This window comes from Pteropus alecto, unplaced genomic scaffold (assembly GCF_000325575.1).
Source record: "Pteropus alecto unplaced genomic scaffold, ASM32557v1 scaffold67, whole genome shotgun sequence".
NCBI lineage: Eukaryota > Metazoa > Chordata > Mammalia > Chiroptera > Pteropodidae > Pteropus > Pteropus alecto.
The window spans coordinates 3,504,962-3,523,832 of record NW_006441061.1 but is presented as its reverse complement, the minus strand read 5'-3'; the positions used below and the strand labels follow the sequence as shown (position 1 = coordinate 3,523,832).

The window sequence follows — 18,871 nt, the reverse complement described above, 5'->3', positions numbered from 1 at the left end:
ATTTAATGTTTCTTCTGATGGGGAATATCAGCAAGAAGAAATATAATAAAGTGGATTGTCCGACTAAAACCAAAGGTAAATCGCCTTTTCCACACAGATTAAATTTTTTACAATGTCAGTGAAATTAGATTTTCCCCTTCGACGGGTCCTGGCTAGAGGCTGACATTTCGGTTTCATTTACATTTGGCCAAACCCACATTTCCTTCTCACTCTGAGGAGGGAGCAAGAGAAGCCAGATGAATAACAAGGGGAGAGGGAATCATTTAGTTCATGTGAGACAGCAAAGTGGACCCAAACGAGAGGAGGGAACTTGAGAATGATAATTTCGATAACTGTTCCTTGGTTATATGATCTGAGAGTAACAATAAAACCGAACAAAGTAATCTGAAGATTACTTAACAAGCTCCTATACCTTATTATTTTTTGTGAGACATGAGGAAGAAGGAACGGGAGCTTCTAAGATCTAACCACTCAGCTTTTCTCTAAAGTCTACAGGTAGGAATGCAGCTGGTTCCAATCACAGCGAAACAGTAACGGGCCAAAGGTACAGAAAGAAAACTTATTTATAATAAATTTTAAAAGCAATGGCTTTTCTTTATAAAAGAAACACATTAGGTGACATAAATCAAAACCGTAATGAAAAATAATTTTTCCATCTAAGTATATAAAATATAAGAAAAGGTTGCCGTAAATAAGAATGAACATTTTTGATTTATTCAAAGTTTCGATCTAAAACCTCAGTGAAATCTACCACCTATATTACAAGGGGACTGATGGTTCCTGAACAGAATGAAACAAAAGTTGAGAAAAATGGCACCAGACATTGGAAAGTGACCCAAACTGGCCGAGTGTGCAGAAGGTTTGGTCCAAGAGATCACGGACAGGGTAAAAGCCACATTTGTTGAGGAATAATGTTAGAACTGGTTAAAGAGTATAAACCTCCATAAGAAAATTAAAGTTGGTGAACTAGATTCAGCCTGTTTACTTCAAGTCAATAATGTCCTCATCTGAGAAAGTCGTGAGCTGAAAAGGGCTGCTGCCCCAGGCTGGGCTGCCTTCTCTGTCGGCCCCAGGGTCTAGGTTGGAGCCTGTTGAGTGGCAGTGCCCCTCGGGATTGGCTTCGGAAGCAGAAGGACTTTCCAGGGAGCCCAACGTGATCCTAGAAGAGAAAAATCATTGGAAAAGGGTAGCTGGGAACACAGCTGGGCCGGGCCTATTATGTCGGGCGGTTTCCTGCTCATCTGAGCTCATAAGCCTGTCTCTCACACCCCAGCCCCCACCTGTTATGGAGGAGGAGTCACTCCTCACCCCAGTAGAGCTTGGGTTCTGCAGGCAGATAACCCCAAGTCATGGGCTGTGTGTTTTAAAGGCCAATGGTGACACATCGGAGGGGTTTGTGAAACATCATTTACCTTTCTCAAGTGCCAGGCCTGGTAATGTTACTCGAAATCTCAGACCCTCCTGTGGCTCCCATAACCTGAGGATAAGGCTGAAATTCCTACCCAGGGGACCACAGGCCATAGGACCTGGCCCTGCCAGACCCTCCGGCCTTCTCCCAGCCCCTTAGTGCATCTCCGTGTCTCTCTCTCAGCTCAATGTCACTTCCTCGAAGAAGCCTTCCTTGATCTCCTCCCACCAAAGCAGATCTTCTATCCACCCTACCCCCATCGTTCATTTTCTTTTAAATTTCCTTACAGCAGTTGTCACTATTGGGAATGACTTAATGTGCTGATTTGTGTATAGGTTCATTGTCTGTTTCTTCACACTAGAATGTAAAGTCCACGAGGGCAGGGTCCTTGTCACGTACGAGGGGCTCAGTAAGTGTCTGTTAGATTAAAGCATGAGTAGTGCTGCCCCCACTTTGCCAGGCTGACGCTTACTTGATTAGAAGACTCAGCTCAGCCTCTCCTGGTGTTTGAGACCCTCCCTGTCCCAGGCCTGGGGAGGATGGCAGCCCTCATTCTTCTGGATCACCTGCCCCGCTGGAATGCTATACTTCCTAGGATGTCCTTGTTGGCCTTCCCCACTGGCCTGTAGACCCCCTGAAGGTCATCTCCGAATCTCCAACACCCAGCTCAGTGCCAGGCACGCCGTGTGTTGAATGAGGTAATGGAGCATGCGTAACGTTGCTTGAGGGATGCGGAGACAAATCTTAGGGGACAAATCAGTGGGATACTGAACTGCCATCCAGAGAGTCTGCAGTGGTTTCTATTCCCACCAGAAGTATTAGAGAGTGCCTTTTCCTTGTCATTCTTACTGAGTATTTTTGTTTAAAAAACTCTCTGTCAATCTGGTGAGCCAAACAATAAAAGTCTCTTCCTGTATGTTAATGAGCATTTGCTGGATTGCTAGTGAAGTAGCCCATTTGTCTGGGCCTCTTCCTGGCAGGCTGTGGTCTAGGGACCCTCTGCTGAGCTCGGTCAAGAGCATCGTCCATGATCAGACAGGGCCTCGTGGCAGTGCTGTGACCGGAAGGGCCACCGTCCTGAGCAGGGCCGCAGGGGGCTGCTTCCTTTACCTGTCACTGCTGGTTGATCTCATTGTCCCTGGCTTGGAGCCTCCTTGGCTTTCTTCTAACTGCTTCCGGGCTTTCGATTTGGGCTTTGGCGCTCCTTCTGACCTGGGTCCCCCTTCATCGGCGAGGCCTGGATTGCAAGGGAGAATCACGGGTCAGAGGGTCATCTTCACTGGGCTGCCATGGAGATAGAACATGCCCTTTCCTTCTCGGGAAATTGGGTTGGGAATTGGTGCGTTACTGGGATAGAGTCAGAAAGAAATAAAGTATATATTTCTAAATGATTGTTTTTCTTGTTTGTGGAAGCTTCTATTTTCCCGGTTATAAAAAATATATACATGTTGCCCCCCAAAAGTTAAAGAAATCATAGACTCAGAAGAGTCTCATGAAGGAGAGAAAATCTACAATCCTATTGGAGGAAACTGTAATTCTCCAACTCAGAGGTTCGATTTCAGAAAAGCACAGTGGCTTGTGAAACGGTTAAAGATCAAGCTTTCATAGGGAAGAGTGGGTTAAAAATAGCAACACATGTATTTTCAAAGCACAGCGGAAAGCACCAACTTCTAAAACCAGTGGACTTTGGCAGCGTCAAAGCTTGTGCTGTCAGGTGGCCCGAATCCCTTCTCCAGTTTTTTTGCCTTTGAAACATGACTGTAGGGCAGGCTTGTGCTCGGGCCACTGTCCTTACAGTTTTGTGCCATGCAGCTCCCAATTCAAGTTTTCAAACCCGTCCTTACTGGCTTAACGCATCACTTCCATTTTTCCGCATTTGGTTTTCACAGTTCTGAGCAAAAGCCTAGCCTTTTCACAGTTTATCACGGTGCTTTCTTTTTCTCTGGTCTGGTCTCCCATGTGTAGATGAAGAGAGAAAAGCCTAACGGACATCTTGAATCTGTATCACCCCCACAGACCTGCCCCCACGGTTTAGGGGGCTTCAAAAAGTGATAACTGAACTGCACCGCAAATATGGACAAACGTGATAAATTTAAACTTTGGGATATATAAATATAAAATGTTATCTCAGAACTGTAGGATATAAATCCTTCTAGACTTTTTCTTTTCCCCAGGAAATCATACCTACATAGATACTTAAAATTTAAAAGACTGTATCAGACCAGACATACTATTTACCAACTGCCTTCCCCCACCTTGCCATGGTTTTGGGCAGCTTTCCACTCCAATAAACACAGATGGACACGTCAATGTTGGGGTTGAGCTGCATAGGATTCTTTGGTGGAGGTGCGCTGTAATTTATTTATAAATCCCGTATTAAAGGGGAAGTTTCTTTTTAACTCATTGTTTTGGAGGATGATGAAAATCCAAAGATAAAACCAGCTGGTATATTTACTAACAGGGAACAGAGAGAAATCCAGAGCCATTACCCAGCAGCTCCCTGCGAGTCCTGCTCGCTATTTCTTTAATCTCCATCCGGGACAGGGACAAGGAGTGAGTGACCGGAATGGCGGCAATGCCAACTCCGATGGAGGTGGGCGGGGTGATGACCTTGGAGACTAAGGGCGATTTCAGAGGTCGCTCGATGCTTCTGCCGACAAGGTTTCTGAGCGGAATCTTGTATAGGTTTTTTAACTGAATTTCACCTGAAATATGATTTAGAAAAGAACATCAGAACTTTAAGAGAAGTTCATATTATTCTCGAGAGGCTAATTTCTGGTTCCTCAACCTAGTTAGCATGAAGGAAGATTTCATGTCGCTCGCTGATCTCCCAAGTCCCACGAGGAGCAAACAAGTGATGGTGCCTGGTGGCTTTGTTTTCTAAGGGCACCATTTTCATCGGTAAACTGGATAAAATGCACCCACTACTTGTTATGCCTGCAAAGGAGCAAAGAGCAGACAAGACCATAAGCAGCTGCAGCACCACCAGCAGCACGGCCACCTGCTTACAGTAACAAGTAGCCATAAAGACAACCGATGTGGCGAGAAGTTGGGACAAGCTGTGGTTGAGCGACCGGTAACCACAGCAAAGGCCTCTGGGATTCGTGGGCGAAGCCAGATAGGGTGAAAGGCTGGGCGTGCTGAGTAACGTGTAGGTTTTATGGCCATATCCCTTCAGCTACAAAACACACGGTGTAGTTAACATCCCTGAAGGAAAAATAACTTTGCTAGGCAAGTCGGAATCTCTCTAGCCCTCAACTCCCTTCCCCGCAATGAAACAAGTTTTTTTTTTTTCATGATGAGATCTTTGTCGTTATTGTTGTTAGCACAAAGTTTCTTAAGAACGCAACCAAAGCATTCGGAATGCAAGTTTTGAAAAATGACTTTCTTAGGCAGTAATCGCATGTTGATACTGGACAACGAACTAGACAAATCAGAACAGATTAAAAATATCTATTAATAAGACAGTAGAAATGGACTTCACCTTCCCCCAGGGAAGAAGGAAACACTGGAGCATCTCGGCCTGGGGGTGTCTGAGGAGAATTGTGGGCACTGGGCCCCTTGGAGCTGCCTCCCGACGAGACCTCATTCACAGCCGTGGTTGCTGTGAAGTATATATCCGACTAGAAGGAAAGAGAAATATTACCGAGCTGCCTGGGGTTGCAGGCCCTGCACCCATGCGCCCTCCTGTCATCACTGCCAACGATGCCTGGGGACGGGGACTCCTGGGGGAAAGCCCCGCATAGCCAGGCCAGACTTTTCCTGAGTACTCAGCTCCCCACAATTTTTCTTATCTATCTGCTGATACACCTTCTGCAAACACAAACACGACACACACTCCCCTAACTTCTCAGCCGCCTGGAGTGTCAGAACTGGAGAGGATATGGGGTCTTAGCGAGGTCTCCTCACAGACGGGAAGCGGGTCACTCACGCACTGAGTGAGCACACCCGTGACGTGCTGGCTCCAGTGACAACGGCAGGGTGGTGTGTGAGCCCACGCCGATTTTCAGGGATTTTTCCTACACTTACTATTATCCATGCTCTTGAGGTTATTTACAGCAATAGATCTGAGTGGTGGAAATACTGTACAATGACGGTTCCTGAGCACTGCTTCCCAACTCTGTGCTCGGGGTGTCACCCGGGAGGCTTGAAATCAGTCACACCGCGGAAACTGACAAACGCTACCAATCTGAGCTTGACTGGTGGTTTTGCTGATCGTCTAGACTTAAAGGGATGGAGGAGTGATGAGGATAAAGGTACGTTGAGATTAGTGCTGGAACCGAAAAAAGTTTTGGTTTAATGACTGATCTGTGTGAGGATGAGGAGCAGTTTCACAGTAGATCACATATCAGATTTAATGACAATAAACTACTTGGAAAAAGAATGAATGGACTGAGCCATAACTGCAGCTGTAAAATTTTCCTTGAACTGCAGCCATAGGTTGGCTGCCGATAAAAGAGATCGGCAAAAATTAACAAAAGCATTTCGTGAGAGCCAATTGGCTAAATGGACATTAACATAAAAGGCTCTGTCTACTTTATTATTTGTAAATCGTAAGCTGTTTTAATTTTTATGTACAATTCATAATCGACGAATGTATGGAGGTATGTACGTGCACACACACACATTTAGTTAAACATTTATCAGTACACCACAGGGCCATGCGAGTGATTCCGGCGGCTCAGTCCTTGCTGTCACAGAGCAGTCGCCCGTGACCAGATGTGATGCATGTCAGGATGGACAAAGTGCCACGGGGAGTGTGGCAGGGGGACCAGCCCGGTCTGGCAGGGCTGGGGAAGACTGTGCGGGGCCAACTCGGGCAGGGGACTACAGTCGTTCTCCTGGATCATGGACCAGTGACAGAAGACACCCTGGAGGGCCATCTTTTCTTCCTGTGTCCCTCCGTTTTGCTCTAATGCTGGGTTACTAGACGCGGATCACTCAGTCAGCCATACAGAATTCAGGGGATTCAAATTCACACTGAGGATTAGAAAGTAGCAAAGGAAGAATGCCCTACTGCAAGCGCTTACTTTTCTAGACTGTCCTCGGACTGTCCTTCGGTACGACCTAGTCTGATGGGGGGCGGGTATCTCTTTTCAGCTGAGTGCTCCCCAACTGCCACCAGCACTGAATGACTCTTAACAAGACTAGGGAGAGGCGTTTTTAAGCCCAAAACGCCACACATGAAAACCCAACCGATGAGTCTTCTCTGTCTCTCCTCTGGCACTTTGACACACAGATGGTGCCGTCATCGCGAGCCTGACTGGATGAGACCTCCTGGTGCCCCTCAGACAGAGGTGAAGTCCGAGGTGTACTCACCCTGGAGGCCACGAGCTGCAGCTGGGGCAGGACCGCCGTGTGGACCAGGTTCCCGTTCACTACCAGGCGGATCTCGATGGAGTCGGTGGTGAAGGCCAGCAGGTACGGGAAAGCACAGACTGCAAGGCCACGGGCTGTGTCAGCTCCCAGCCCCCCCGGCTCGTGGCTGTGGGGGCGCCACGATGGCCTCGCATCCATCCTCCCTCCTCTGCAAACTTCCATCTCGCCCATTCCTCTTCTTCCTTCACGGGGCATGCCCCCCAATTCTAAGACAGCCTTCACTCCCAGGACAGCCTCCCCTCCGCTGCCCAGCTTCCGTGCTGGCTCCATTTCTCGCGGCCATCTTTTCCTCCTGCAGTCCTGTAACCAGACCTGCGGAGGCTCCCCGCCCGAGACCTGCGAGATGCCCCCTTACCGTCCAGACTACCGCTGACAGCCCCCCGTCCCTCAGCACAGCCCTTCTGCCTGGAAGCCCTCGCCGGGACTCATGTGGCCTCTCGTCAGGTCCTCCGCCTCTCGCGTGTGTCCGGCAGGGGCTGCGTCTCACTCCTCACTGTCCCTCACAGTGTCCCTCGGGTTCGAGGGGTTTGCTGAGTTAGTTTTTATAGGTCAGCCCTCCTTCTTGACATCGGTGTCACGACACACTGACCCCCGGGCCCTGCACCTACCTGGTCGCCCACTGATCCCACTTTCGCCTTTTTTTCTTTTTTTTACTGGCTCCTTCACGAGCCCTGGTCTCCGCATGGCCCGCCCTCTCTGCCCTCCCTTTGGTGAACGCATCCGTTATCTCGGCTTCACACTCAACTCTATGACACCCGCGTCTCTTGTCTTGCTCTCTCAAGTGACCTCCAGTGTCGTGGCTCAGAACCTGAAAGCCATTTCCGCCCTTCCCTTTTTATTATTATTATTTTTTAACCATATCTAATCTGTCATGAAGCCCAAACAGTCCTTCAGTTTCTTGGGATCGGCAACTCTGCTCTCCTCGCAAGGCTCTATCTATCACGTTTACCTCTCGACAAATTCTCTTTCCTTGAGGAAAATGGTCCTAGCTCAAATATTCTCGGCTCGCTCTCACCGGGCAGATGCCCGGCTGGGGCTCTTGAACCACAGAAACGAGGCAACCCTACTCACGTCCTGACACTTCCGTGGCAGGCAAAGCACCTAAGCTTTTGCGATTCCGGATTTTCGAGCTTCGCAAGATTTAAGAATGGCGCTGAATGCACTGTGCCTCGCCTCCCAGTCAGTTCAGCGTTTTGAGGCTGGGTCTCTTGCTTTCGAATTTTAGAAAGAGGAACGCGAGGCCCAGAAATGGAAGGGCGCTCAAAGGTACCCCGGCGCGGAAGCTGAGATCAAACTGATCTCAGATGCTCACGTGCTCAGGCGCTGAGGACGACAACCCGGAGGTCCAGTGAGAGACAACAGTCCCCAAAGGGGAACAATAAAAGCAATTAAAGAAGAAAAAGAACACTGAGTACTCATCAGATTCACATAATTTACGGCGATTTAGCAGAAAGCCAGGGGGTTTGCTCCCACCGGGGTTAAAGAGCTCAGACAAATCTACGCAAGGGGGCGCGTGGTATCGGAAAGGTTTCTCTTACCCATCGCGGAAGGAGCCTGGTTCCAGCAGAACTGGAAATCTGACGCGGAGGGCCGAACCAAAAAAGAGCCCCCATTAAACGGACAAACTTTTTTATAGATGCAACTGTCTGCAACGAAACAATAGCGACTCATTTTTGTGAGAGGCAACACTTAGACAAATGAAAAACAGACAACAAGAATAGCATCCTATCTGCTCGTCCTTTACAAAGAGCTGGTACGAATATTGTCACGACGCCAGATTCTGAGGGTCAGGAGGCCCTCGGCGCCAGAGTGACAGACAGGACCACTACAAGGAATCGTAGCTGCCATGTGGGGAGAGTCTACCATGTGCCAGGCGCTGAGCTTTAGAAACACTATCTGTTTAGCCTGTCCAGCCTTGTGAAGCAGATACTAGCACTACGTTCATTTTACAGATGAGGAAACTGAGTCAAGGAGAGGTGAAGTAGCTTGTCCAAGGTCTGTCCCCCAGTGCTACGTGGCAGAGGACACGGGTCTGCCCGATTGCAGAGAATGGACGCTCGGTGGTCACCCTCAGGTGGAGGAAGCCCTCACGCACTGAGCCCCACTCAGCAGGACAACTCCTCGTTCCTCCCCATATTTTACTACGAAAACCTGAAGCCGTGTGCCTGTATCACCGTGGTGAGCCTGAGCCAGCATCAGATCAAGGCCAGTTGCCTCTGCTGCCCTGTTGCTGGCCTCTGAGCGCCAAACACAAGTCCAGGTGGTTCGCCCCCTCTCGGAGTGAGCAAGTTCACGTGGAAACAGAGGCCCCTTGTATTCCAGAAGCCCATCACGTTTTACTATACAATTTCTTTTTAAATTCCTATATCAATTGAGATATAATTTATATATCATAACATCCGTCCATTTTCAGTGTGCAGTTCAATGAATTTTAGTCTCTTTCGAGTTGGACATCATCACGATCTGACTGTGCGAGATTTTCATCACCCTAAAACGCAGGCTCGTGCCCATGAAGCAGTCGCTCCCGTCCCTGGTGCTGGAATGCAAAGCTGCACCCCCTCTGGGAGACGGGCGGATGTGGGAGCAGAACTGCTGATGGAGACCCGTGAGGTCAGGCAAGAATGGTGGCAGGGGACAGGGTGGGGACAGCAGCAGCCACGGCCCACTGGAAGCTCCAGCCCAGTCAAATCTTTCTGGAACGTCCCGTCCCCTTGGGGCTTAGGGACTCCTTTGATGTGGCTACTGTGCCTTGCAAAACAGGTATCTTGCACTGTCTTGTAACTATGTATTCAACAAAGTGAGTTATGGGGAAGAAACAACTAACTCGAGTCAGTATCGTTTGATTTTGCTACAGCGGATTCACTAGGGGAGAAAAAGCATCCTCCCTCTCAGCTGAAGACCTTGCTTCCCTAGAAAACAGACGCCCGGGGTCTGCCTTCGTGTGGCCCCCGCCTGCCATGCCCTCGCCTGCCTCCTCCTGGGACTGGATGCCCTGAGGCTCGGCCAGTCCTTCTCCCACGCTGGCCCCTCCGCTTTCCCTCCTGGGACCCCGCTCTGGCGATTCTCCCCTGCCCTGCATCACCCCGTTGCCTTCTGCACTGGATCGTTCCTGATGGCCTTATGACATCGCTGCTTATTCCACTTTCTAGAAAAACCAAACCCATCTGAGCTCTCGTCTCCCCGTAGCTATCTCTCCCTTCCTTCCTCTTTTCCCCCGGAGAGCCAGATTCTTTGAAAGAGCCGTCATCTGGTCTCTTCTCCCTAGACCCCTTCGCCATTCCCTCGTGTCCTGTGCGGTCAGGCTTTCGCTCCCACCGCTGACCCAGAGACGCCTGCTCTGACCCAGGTTTCCGAATGCCCCGCCCCCTCATCACCTTGCCACCCTGAGAGCAGCTCTCAGACCCTGGGTCCCCTGGTTTGAGGCAAAGGACACAGCAGGCCACTCCCTTCGTAAACACTGCCTTTTGGGACCCGCCTACCCTTGGTTTGCTTTTCTGGCCTCCCCTCAGTCTGTGCTGGTCCCTCCTGCCTCTGCCTCTGCCCCTGCCCTGCTCTCTGTCCCTGAAATCTCTTCAGTCTCCTGACTCTAAATGTCACTTAATGCTAATGGGGCCCAGCGGCTATCTCCGCCAGCCCTCCCCTGAGCTCTGGACTTGAACGGCCAGCTGATCGCTCAGGGTCTCCATCTGGCCGCCTACCAAGCTCGGATGCATCACCGGCTTCTCGACCGCCCCGCCCCGACCCTCTGGGTAAATGGCACTCTCTGTTCTTCCAGCTGCTCGTGCCCCAAACTGCAGAATCTTCCCTTTCTCTTCCTCTCACATCCCACATTTGACTCGTCAGCAAACTATCTCGGTTCTCATATTTAAAACAGCTCTGGGATCGGACGGCTTCTCAGCCCCTGCACTGCTGTCGTTCTGGTCCAAGCCACTGTCCCCTTCCATCGGATGAGCGCAGCCACCTCCTAGCTGCTCTCCCCACCTCCACCTGCTTCAGGTAATTCTCAGCCGGAGTTATCCCTGCACGTGTGATTCAGACCATGCCATCCCTTTGCTCAAAATCCTCCCTTCGCGCGTCAGAGCAAAATGCGAAGGCCTTATCTGATTCGGTCCCCTTTGCCGATGTCACCGTATCCACTCGCGCTCTCACTCGCTCTCTTGGTCATCGTCTCAGGGTCACCGTGAACGCACCGGGAGAGGGGGCCTCGGAATCAGACCGAATCGACTTAGAAAAAGTAAGCGAAGGGCGCCTCTCGGACCCCGGAGCTGTGGGGCGCGTGCGCACTGGCTGTGCCGGCGTCCACGCCTGGCACGTCCCTAACCTATGAGCTCACTGCGGTCCCTGCTGGTGGCTCTCACTGTTGTGTCACTACAGCCTCCAGGGCGCCTGGCACGGAGAAGGTCATTCATCGGGGTTAACAAGGGCAGCCTGGATGGGGGGCCGGCGTGAGGGACAAGACACTTAGAATGTCACTGCACTTCCCACAGCGTGTGACCTTCGCTCTGTTGACTTTGCCCAGCCAGCAGGTGGACAACAGGGTGACAGATACTATTTCTAATTTTAAAATACATTTCTCCGAGAAAAAGTCCTTTTCTGCATGTGGAAAAATCTACAGAGGTTAAAAACTGGGTTCTGAGTTAATACTCCGGTGAATCTGGACTGAGAGAAGAAAAATAAAATCTGCTGTACCTGGCCCGGTGGTACAGGCTTTACATGCACAATCCCATTCAATCCACACAACAGTCAGGCTGGTGCTCTTCACGTTACTCGTCTGGAAGTTAAGCCTTTGTGAGGTTACATGCAGTCGCGTGGAGAGTAATGGTTCTATGGCAGCTTTTCCAGTTTTTCTTGTGTGATTATCTTTACGACATCGTCCGCAGAGTTCACCCTTAGTGCAGAGACTTACTATTTGCATTAAAGGTGAATCATGACTCTGTGCTCAGGTCACAGCCATATTGTCTTTCTTTTTTAAAGCAAAGACTGACCCTGGTATTCAAGGTAGAGATTATAAAATAAGAATGTCATCAACATATCGTCCAATTTATACTTTCTCCCCCATTGAAGTTTACCTTGCAAATACATTTTCCTCGAATAACGTGTAACTAGAAGGCATAATATCTATTATAAAATATTTAAATCTTTAACATATCTGAGATAAAAATTTCCCTCTATAAAACTCTGAGTTTATAGAAGTTATTTTTGTTGTTGTTGTTGTTGTTTGTTTTAATAGAAAGGAACTGACGTAAATGATAAAAATAAGCCTCAGATTTGGGGGAGGGGGGACAAAATCATTCTACAGCACCCTGCAGAAAGGGGCGTTTAATTGTACAGGCATCTGTAACCGAGGCAAGAACACGGAATAGAACAAGCAAGTAAGTGTGCACTGTGTGTGCGGGGGAAGGAGTTACAGAAGTGACCTGGGTACCTGGGGTCGTTCACCAGGGACCCGCCAACCTGCTGGGAGAAACAGGGAGATGGAAAACCCAAGACAGATTCCCGACGCCCAGAAGAGGAGGAAGTGACACGGTTTGGGAGAGATCGAGGCGGGTCTGGGAACCTCTGGGGCTGCCAAGGCCCTGACCCACGTGGGAAACCTAAAGGTACAGAGGTTGTCTCTCCGATGGCCTGGCAGACCTAAGGAGACAGACCCACGTGGATCTCATCCTGAGATGAAACCAGAAGATTGATTGGGGCCTTGTAACTGCCAAGGGGCTCCACCAGACAAAGAGGCCGCTGGAGCCACGCCTGGACCACTCCATCCGTGTGCAGGAGGGCTGCCTGCTCCAGTGGGTCACTTCGTGTATGGCAGAGAGGATGTCATGCTCATTTGTTTCCATGCCCCCTCTTCGTTATGGGATTCCCTCTCCCGTTCTGAAAACCTGCTCTATCTTTCTGTTCTTAACTTCTCTCCCACTGAAAACCCCTCCCATCTTTTTAAGAAGTTAAAATAAAAATCTACATCGGTTTTTAAAGCATTCTGCCACGAGTTTTTCTTAGATTTTCCACTAAAGTAAAAAGACTACACTTTAAAGAGATTAGCATCTTAGAGAACTGACTTCAAACATGTTGACTCCTATTCTCCTTTGTCCCCAAGAATCTAGGACAAAGGGCAGCAGTGGCATCCGGGAACTATGCTGGAGCGTGGGTGGTGTGGCCTGTTCCTGTCATCTTGCCCGTGTGGCCCTTCTCATCAAATGGCCTATTAAAGACTGGTCCTTTTCAGGAGGGTTTAGATAGCTCTGTGGCCAAAACAGTGTAAAAGAACAATTTATAAATGAAGAGGCTTCTCCCCTGTGACTTCATCTTCTCTTAACTTATGCCCCATAAATCTCACATTTTGAAAGATGTTTACCAAACCATTTTTTTCTACTGATAATTAGCTTTTCCATGCTTATTAATCAAAGATTAATTAATCGACATATCTGCCCTGTGTGATATAACCAGCAGTACCCACTCTAAATCGATACAACTGTAGGCTTGTAGGCTAAAAAAATGTTTTCCTGTTTTAGTTAGACTGGGCAGCTTTATCCAGGAAAATGACTTAGTCCTTTTTGCCTGAAGAAAAAAAAAGTCCCTTCTTAGTGTAGTACAATATTAATTTTGAAATTAGCTGAAAATCCTTAAAGACCCTATTAGGCACCTTGGGTTTGCACGAAACCCACCAGGCCACGTGACCCAAACTAACCCAGCTGAGGTGGGATACGCAGGTTGAGGCTGATTTCGTTAACACCTGAGAAATAGCAAAAAGTAGAATAGTAACTGTGGTTAAAATCTGGGGAGGCTGGAGTCAAGAGGGCCCCAAATGTGAACCCCGGGTGTGCTGCTTTGCGGCCACGTGATTTTGAGAATGGCAGTTCACCTCTCCGGGCCTCAGCTGCCTTATCTCCAAACTACAGATGATAACAGTATCTGAGAATTAAAGAGACAATGGCTGGAGCACACTGAGCACAGGCCGTGGCACACAGAAAGGACTCCCTAAATGGAAGCTGCTGTCACCGCTGTGTCCTGGAGACGGGGCCACAGGCAGTGTCCTGCATCGTCTCACCAGGAGATCTGGGGTGTCCTGGGAGACCCAGGTAGGAATGTAATTTTTTGATGTTCCCTGGAGAGCAGTTAAGGATGCAGGAAACAATACATCAGGTAAGTCTAAGGTTAAGCCCCTTTAAATGGCCCAGGAAAAGAAGAGTTGATTTTAGGAGGTAAAGAGGAAGACACATCCTTCACTCACAGTTGTAACACAGGAGCAGGCCAGCTTCTCCGTCTTCGTACACATCAATAACTGCAACGAAATTAACCTGCAATGATAACGGGCAGTGGTAGTGGCAGGCTGGGCACGGACGCGCTCACAGACCTCCCCGAGGCACGAGTGTCTGGTGGTGGCCCTAGGCTCTCTGTAAACGCAGGCACTGGGGGGTCACTGCCACTCACCGGCACCCAGGTGCCGTCTTGGGGGGCCATGATTACAACGCGCGGCAGGTGGAAAGGAAAGGAAGGGCTCTCCCTTTCTTTCTCCCCTGGGACTTCCTCACCGTCTTTCTGTCCCTTTGAGAAGCCCCGAAGGCGGGCATCTGCTCTCCTTAGAAACATGACTCGTATTTGTGTGGCGTGATCCAGGCCGCACGGCTTGTGGCTTATTCGTTTCACCCTGAGTCGACCCCGGCGAGTAGACGGCATTACTCCCATTTTACAGATGAGGAAAGTGAGGCTCGGAGATGTGAAGTCGCCCTGGTCCCTTGGCTAGGAAGCGCCCCAGCCAAGGTCTGAGTCGGGCCTCAGAGCCGGTTCCCACCCCTGCACTCAAACGTGGAAGGTCCCTGAATCTTGAGATCGTCACCTCCGTTCTCCCTCCCCCCTTCACCTGGGGGCAGGGAGCATGACACAGCAAAAAGCGAGTCAGCAGAGCCAGGCGTGTGCGATCTGGGCGAACCCCCTCTCTGGGCCCCAGTTTCTGTGTTTGAGAAAAGGCCGCTCTGCCGGGTGCTGCCCTCGGTCCTTCGTGATTTTCAAAACCCTGACCCTCCCGACATCATCTGCTCCTTTCAGTTCCTTGCGAGTGTCCTCAGCCTGCACGTCTGGCCTCCCACACTGGCAGGGGACCAGCTGGCTTTGAGCTCAACAGACATTTCCTTCTCCCTGCCCCCCACCACTGGAGGCCTTTGGCCAACGCGTCTCTCTGACTCTCCGTGGCCTCTGACACGTGACATGGCCTCCCTCCTGCCCTTCCTCCCACTTCAGATGACCCTTCCATTGCCCGGCTCCTCTTTCATTTAGAAAAACGCCCACCTTAACAGCTTTGAATTTTACGCTGCCCCCACATCTCTGAGTCGATGATCTCAGGCACATCTCCTCAGAGCTCCAGTCCATCTCTCTAAGTCTTTTTCTCTCAAATACAACACATTCCATATCGAAACACGCAGGAGGCCGTAGAGGTGTGTGGGGGGCGGGGAGAGGGGGGATAGGAGCAAGTCTCTGCTCAGACAGACCCGAGCTCAAATCCCGCCTCTGCCACTTGGTGCCTCTGTGGTTTGTGGCACGTGGCGTAATCCCCGGCCTCAAGTCTGCATCTGTGAACTGGCACGATGATGTTATTTACTTCGCCGGACTGTGATGAGAACTCCATCTACAAGGCAAAGCTTCTTGCACGGGGCCTGACGCCCAATAAGCACTTGGTGAGGGTTGTTATGTTTCTCTGGAACATGGCGAGCTTCCTTCCAGACCCCCTCCTTTTTGTTAGCAGACCGATCCCTGAAGCGCCAGGGGCTCCCCACTCACCCACGCCCGACAGCGTCCTCCTCATTGTCCCTCAGGCATCGTCTGCCATGCCAGGGGAGGCCCAGCCTCCCCAGGCAGGAACATGTGCCCTGTCTCCTGGGGCTCAGCTCATGTCTCTCCAGACCCTTCTCTGCACTGCCCAGGACGGCCACAGGCCCTCTGCCCAGCCAGCCCTCCTCCTCCTCACTGCTGTCACCAAGACGCAGCCTTCTCCACACCGTCTCACCGCTCTGTCGAAGCCCAGGCTGGCCACCCTCGGCCAGGGCCTCTGTCTTGGCTCCAGAAGTCCCTCCGATGGAACCCCTGTCAGTACCTGGCACTGTAGTAGGGGCCATGAAGCAGACAGAAATGAATAAGGCGTGGTTTCACCTTTTAAGAAAAAAAGCCAGTACTTAAAACAAGGCATAATGGGCCAAATGCCATAACCAGGACTTGTGGAAACTTCAAGGCGGGGGTGGGAGACAGTGAGGCCCAGAGGTCAAGAGCACCGACTCTGGGATCAGAAAGACCTGGGGTCTGAATCCCAAATAACTCCCCCACTGCTATATACCATGCCCTCCACCGAAACTATCTGCGTGACGTGCATCCCTGTCAGGAGCTCCCCGGTTTGTCTGTTTCCTGGCACTGTTCTCCCCACTAGCACAGCAGCTTCGCCAAGCAGAGGCCATGCTGTGCTGCTGACGGCGATGTCCTCCGCATCCAGATCGGGCGCCGAGTGAATACTTGCTGAATGCACGACTGAATCCCGGCTGTCACTTTAGCCATATGTGTACTTGGCCAGCTGTTTGACCTCCTAGGACCTACGTGTCCCCATCTGTAAAATGGGGGCTGATAAGAGCACCTATCCCCACAGGGGCTGAGGATTCTGGGAGGCCATCTCCGTAAGCACCAGGCGCAGGGCCTGGTACCTGTAAACGCTCGGTACCTGTCGGCTGCTAGGTAGTGTTTTTTAGCTATGAAACCAGCAGGAGTGGGTACAATAGTACATGAGGATCTAGCCCTCGAGCCTTGAAAGGAACTTTCCTGTCCCCATCACTTTGACTTAGAATCACTTCCTCCTCAGGTGTCCCGTACCTGTCAGCTGGACGACACCTATCTCAGCCAGAGGCTTCATGCCGAAGTGGGTGTGTGTGTATCCACTCTTCCAGACTGTGAACTTCTGGAGGGCAGGGGTCAAGTGCTACCAGCTTTGTAGCTGAGACCTGATGTCCCTGTTATACTGTGTGATGTGGCTGTGGACGCCACAGCATGTTGGTTTAGGGGGCCTGGCCTTCGGAGTCAGGCAAGTTCAAGTCTGCCTCTGCTAGTTTTGGGTAAATGAGCGAATCCTCCTTTCCGAGCCTCAGTTTCCTTTTCTGCAAAAAATGGGGAAGTGAACAGTACTTTCCTCCCGGACTGGTGGGAGGATTTTGTGAGAATGCTTCCGAAGTGCCCTGGCGTGGGGCTTGGCACATAGAAGTGGTCATGCGGTGGTGGCCGTGTTTTTATAATGGGGCAGGTTAGCCTCGGTGGGAAGGGTGGAACTGGACAGCCCAGCAGTTTAGAGGTAAGGCCTGCGTACGTGTTTGGGGCGGTGGCGGAGTGGCAGACGGTGACAGTTAGAGGAAGTTCAGGCAGCCTTCCGGGCTGAGGTCTGTGCACGGTGGCAAAAGACACCAGGAAAGTAACTGGCATAAAGGTCTATCCGGGGACCGTCCGAGGACTGTGCTGACAGGGCCAGCATGGCCGGACCGACTCAGGCTGCGGGACAGGCAATGGTGGCGCTCCGGCCACACGGCCAAGATCGGGACAGAGTCCACGGCTGAGCTCAATTGCTCCCTCCTGAGGTGCCCACAGCCCTTTGCTCAGACCTGCATGAACCCTGAGCACAGTGGACCCCTTCTCGCTTCGGTGCACGACAGTGAATCCCAGGACGAAGGCCTGGCAGGACCCCGTCTCTGTGGCACTGGTTCTTGACCCAGTGAGGACATGACAATCAACTAGAGTTTTTTAAAAAAAATACATATTCCGGGTTCTCACTCCTAGATTTCCTGATATAGGAGGCCCCGCATAGGACATAGGCATTGGCTTTTTAATTTTTAATTGATTAAATAGTTCATTTTATGAGTGTTTGAACATGATAAAAGTAACATATGGTGGTTTTGAAAATTCAAAATGCAGACTTGGAACAAGGGAAGCCCGTCCCCTGCCTGGCCTAGTCCCAGCCCCGGGTGAGAGAGGAAGCCACTGTTAGGCCAAGGTTCAGCCTTCCCACGTGATCCCGATGTGATTCCAGGCCCAAATGAGGACCCTGGGGACTTGGGCCAGCGAGTAGGCCGGAGACCCAGACCCCGCTACCAAGTCTGCAGCCCCTTCCACAGGAGACCTTCGCTTCGGGGTGGTGGCTAGTGCTGGCTGCGGGAGTTGGGACGACGGGTCACTGGAGGCCTGTCATAAGATGAACTTGACGCTGACCTTCAGTATGCCGCTCTGCTGCTTCTGGAGCATTTCCTCTCTGGAGCTAGGACTGTCTTAGACCCTGAGGTGGGGCTGAGGCCTGCCATGGCAACTGAGCGGGCTTGGCTGACAAGTGAAGAGGGATGGGGGCAGGAAACTAGGCCACCCAGTCCCCATGGGTGCCGAACACAGAGCAGGTGGCCAGCGAGCATGACTGACCTGAGGCAGGTCGACCTCTCCTGCTTCCACTGAACTTGGGAGGCCTGAGCGGAGGGACGTCCTGGTGACAAGCTAGTCCGGATCCCACGGGCCGTTTCTGCTTTGGCTCTTTGAAAACGCATTGTTCGGGGCCTTTTCATGCCTTCAGGCTTCTCTTCTCAGCTAGACAGTAAATGCCTTGCAGACAGGCGCTGTGTCTGAGCATCTCTGCCTGCTTAGCAAACGCTCAGCAGCTGCTGCTTGATGGGAGGGGGACTGTGTACACTGACCCGCTCAGGTCACGAAAGGGCTTAAGGTTTTGTAAAAAAAATATTTTCTCTTAGGGAAAAGTTTTGTATCTGTTTTCAAAAGCGTATTAAAGATGGGGAATTTTAGAATTGTTCTCCCTGGCTTTCGGAAAAACAAAACATAGACTATGTTTTGCCTTAAAAAAACCTGTTTTTAACCCAATTTTTCCTGAATCTTAGAATCTTCATGAGTCTTGGGGAAAAAAAAAAAATCTACAGATACTCTCATGAATTATCAGAATATTAAATACAAGGAAATAATAATAATCACTGGAAAAAGCAGGTTAAGTCACGGGAAACTAGTTGCCGGGGAAAGGCCTGATGGAACGAAGGCCTGGCAGGCCGTGATTTTCTGCCCCTTCGGCCGGTC

At 50.6% G+C, this 18,871-nt stretch overlaps 1 protein-coding gene across 4 annotated transcripts in view; it reads right to left on the bottom strand.

The window, feature by feature from the left end:
• Nucleotides 1-682: 682 nt before the first annotated feature.
• Nucleotides 683-18,871, bottom strand: part of GARNL3 (GTPase activating Rap/RanGAP domain like 3) — a 110,836-nt gene continuing 92,647 nt past the window's right edge. For 2 of the 4 annotated variants that reach the window (XM_006917979.1, XM_006917978.1), the window contains 7 exons: nt 14,016-14,082; nt 8,326-8,433; nt 6,728-6,846; nt 4,893-5,031; nt 3,898-4,113; nt 2,519-2,645; nt 683-1,159 (listed from right to left, as the gene is read on the bottom strand). In XM_006917979.1, the coding sequence (XP_006918041.1) occupies nt 982-1,159; nt 2,519-2,645; nt 3,898-4,113; nt 4,893-5,031; nt 6,728-6,846; nt 8,326-8,433; nt 14,016-14,082 (954 nt within the window). In that variant the 3' untranslated portion in view covers nt 683-981. The remainder of the gene's footprint in view (nt 1,160-2,518; nt 2,646-3,897; nt 4,114-4,892; nt 5,032-6,727; nt 6,847-8,325; nt 8,434-14,015; nt 14,083-18,871) is intronic. The other 2 variants (XM_006917977.2, XR_001517446.1) reach the window with 2 other exon arrangements.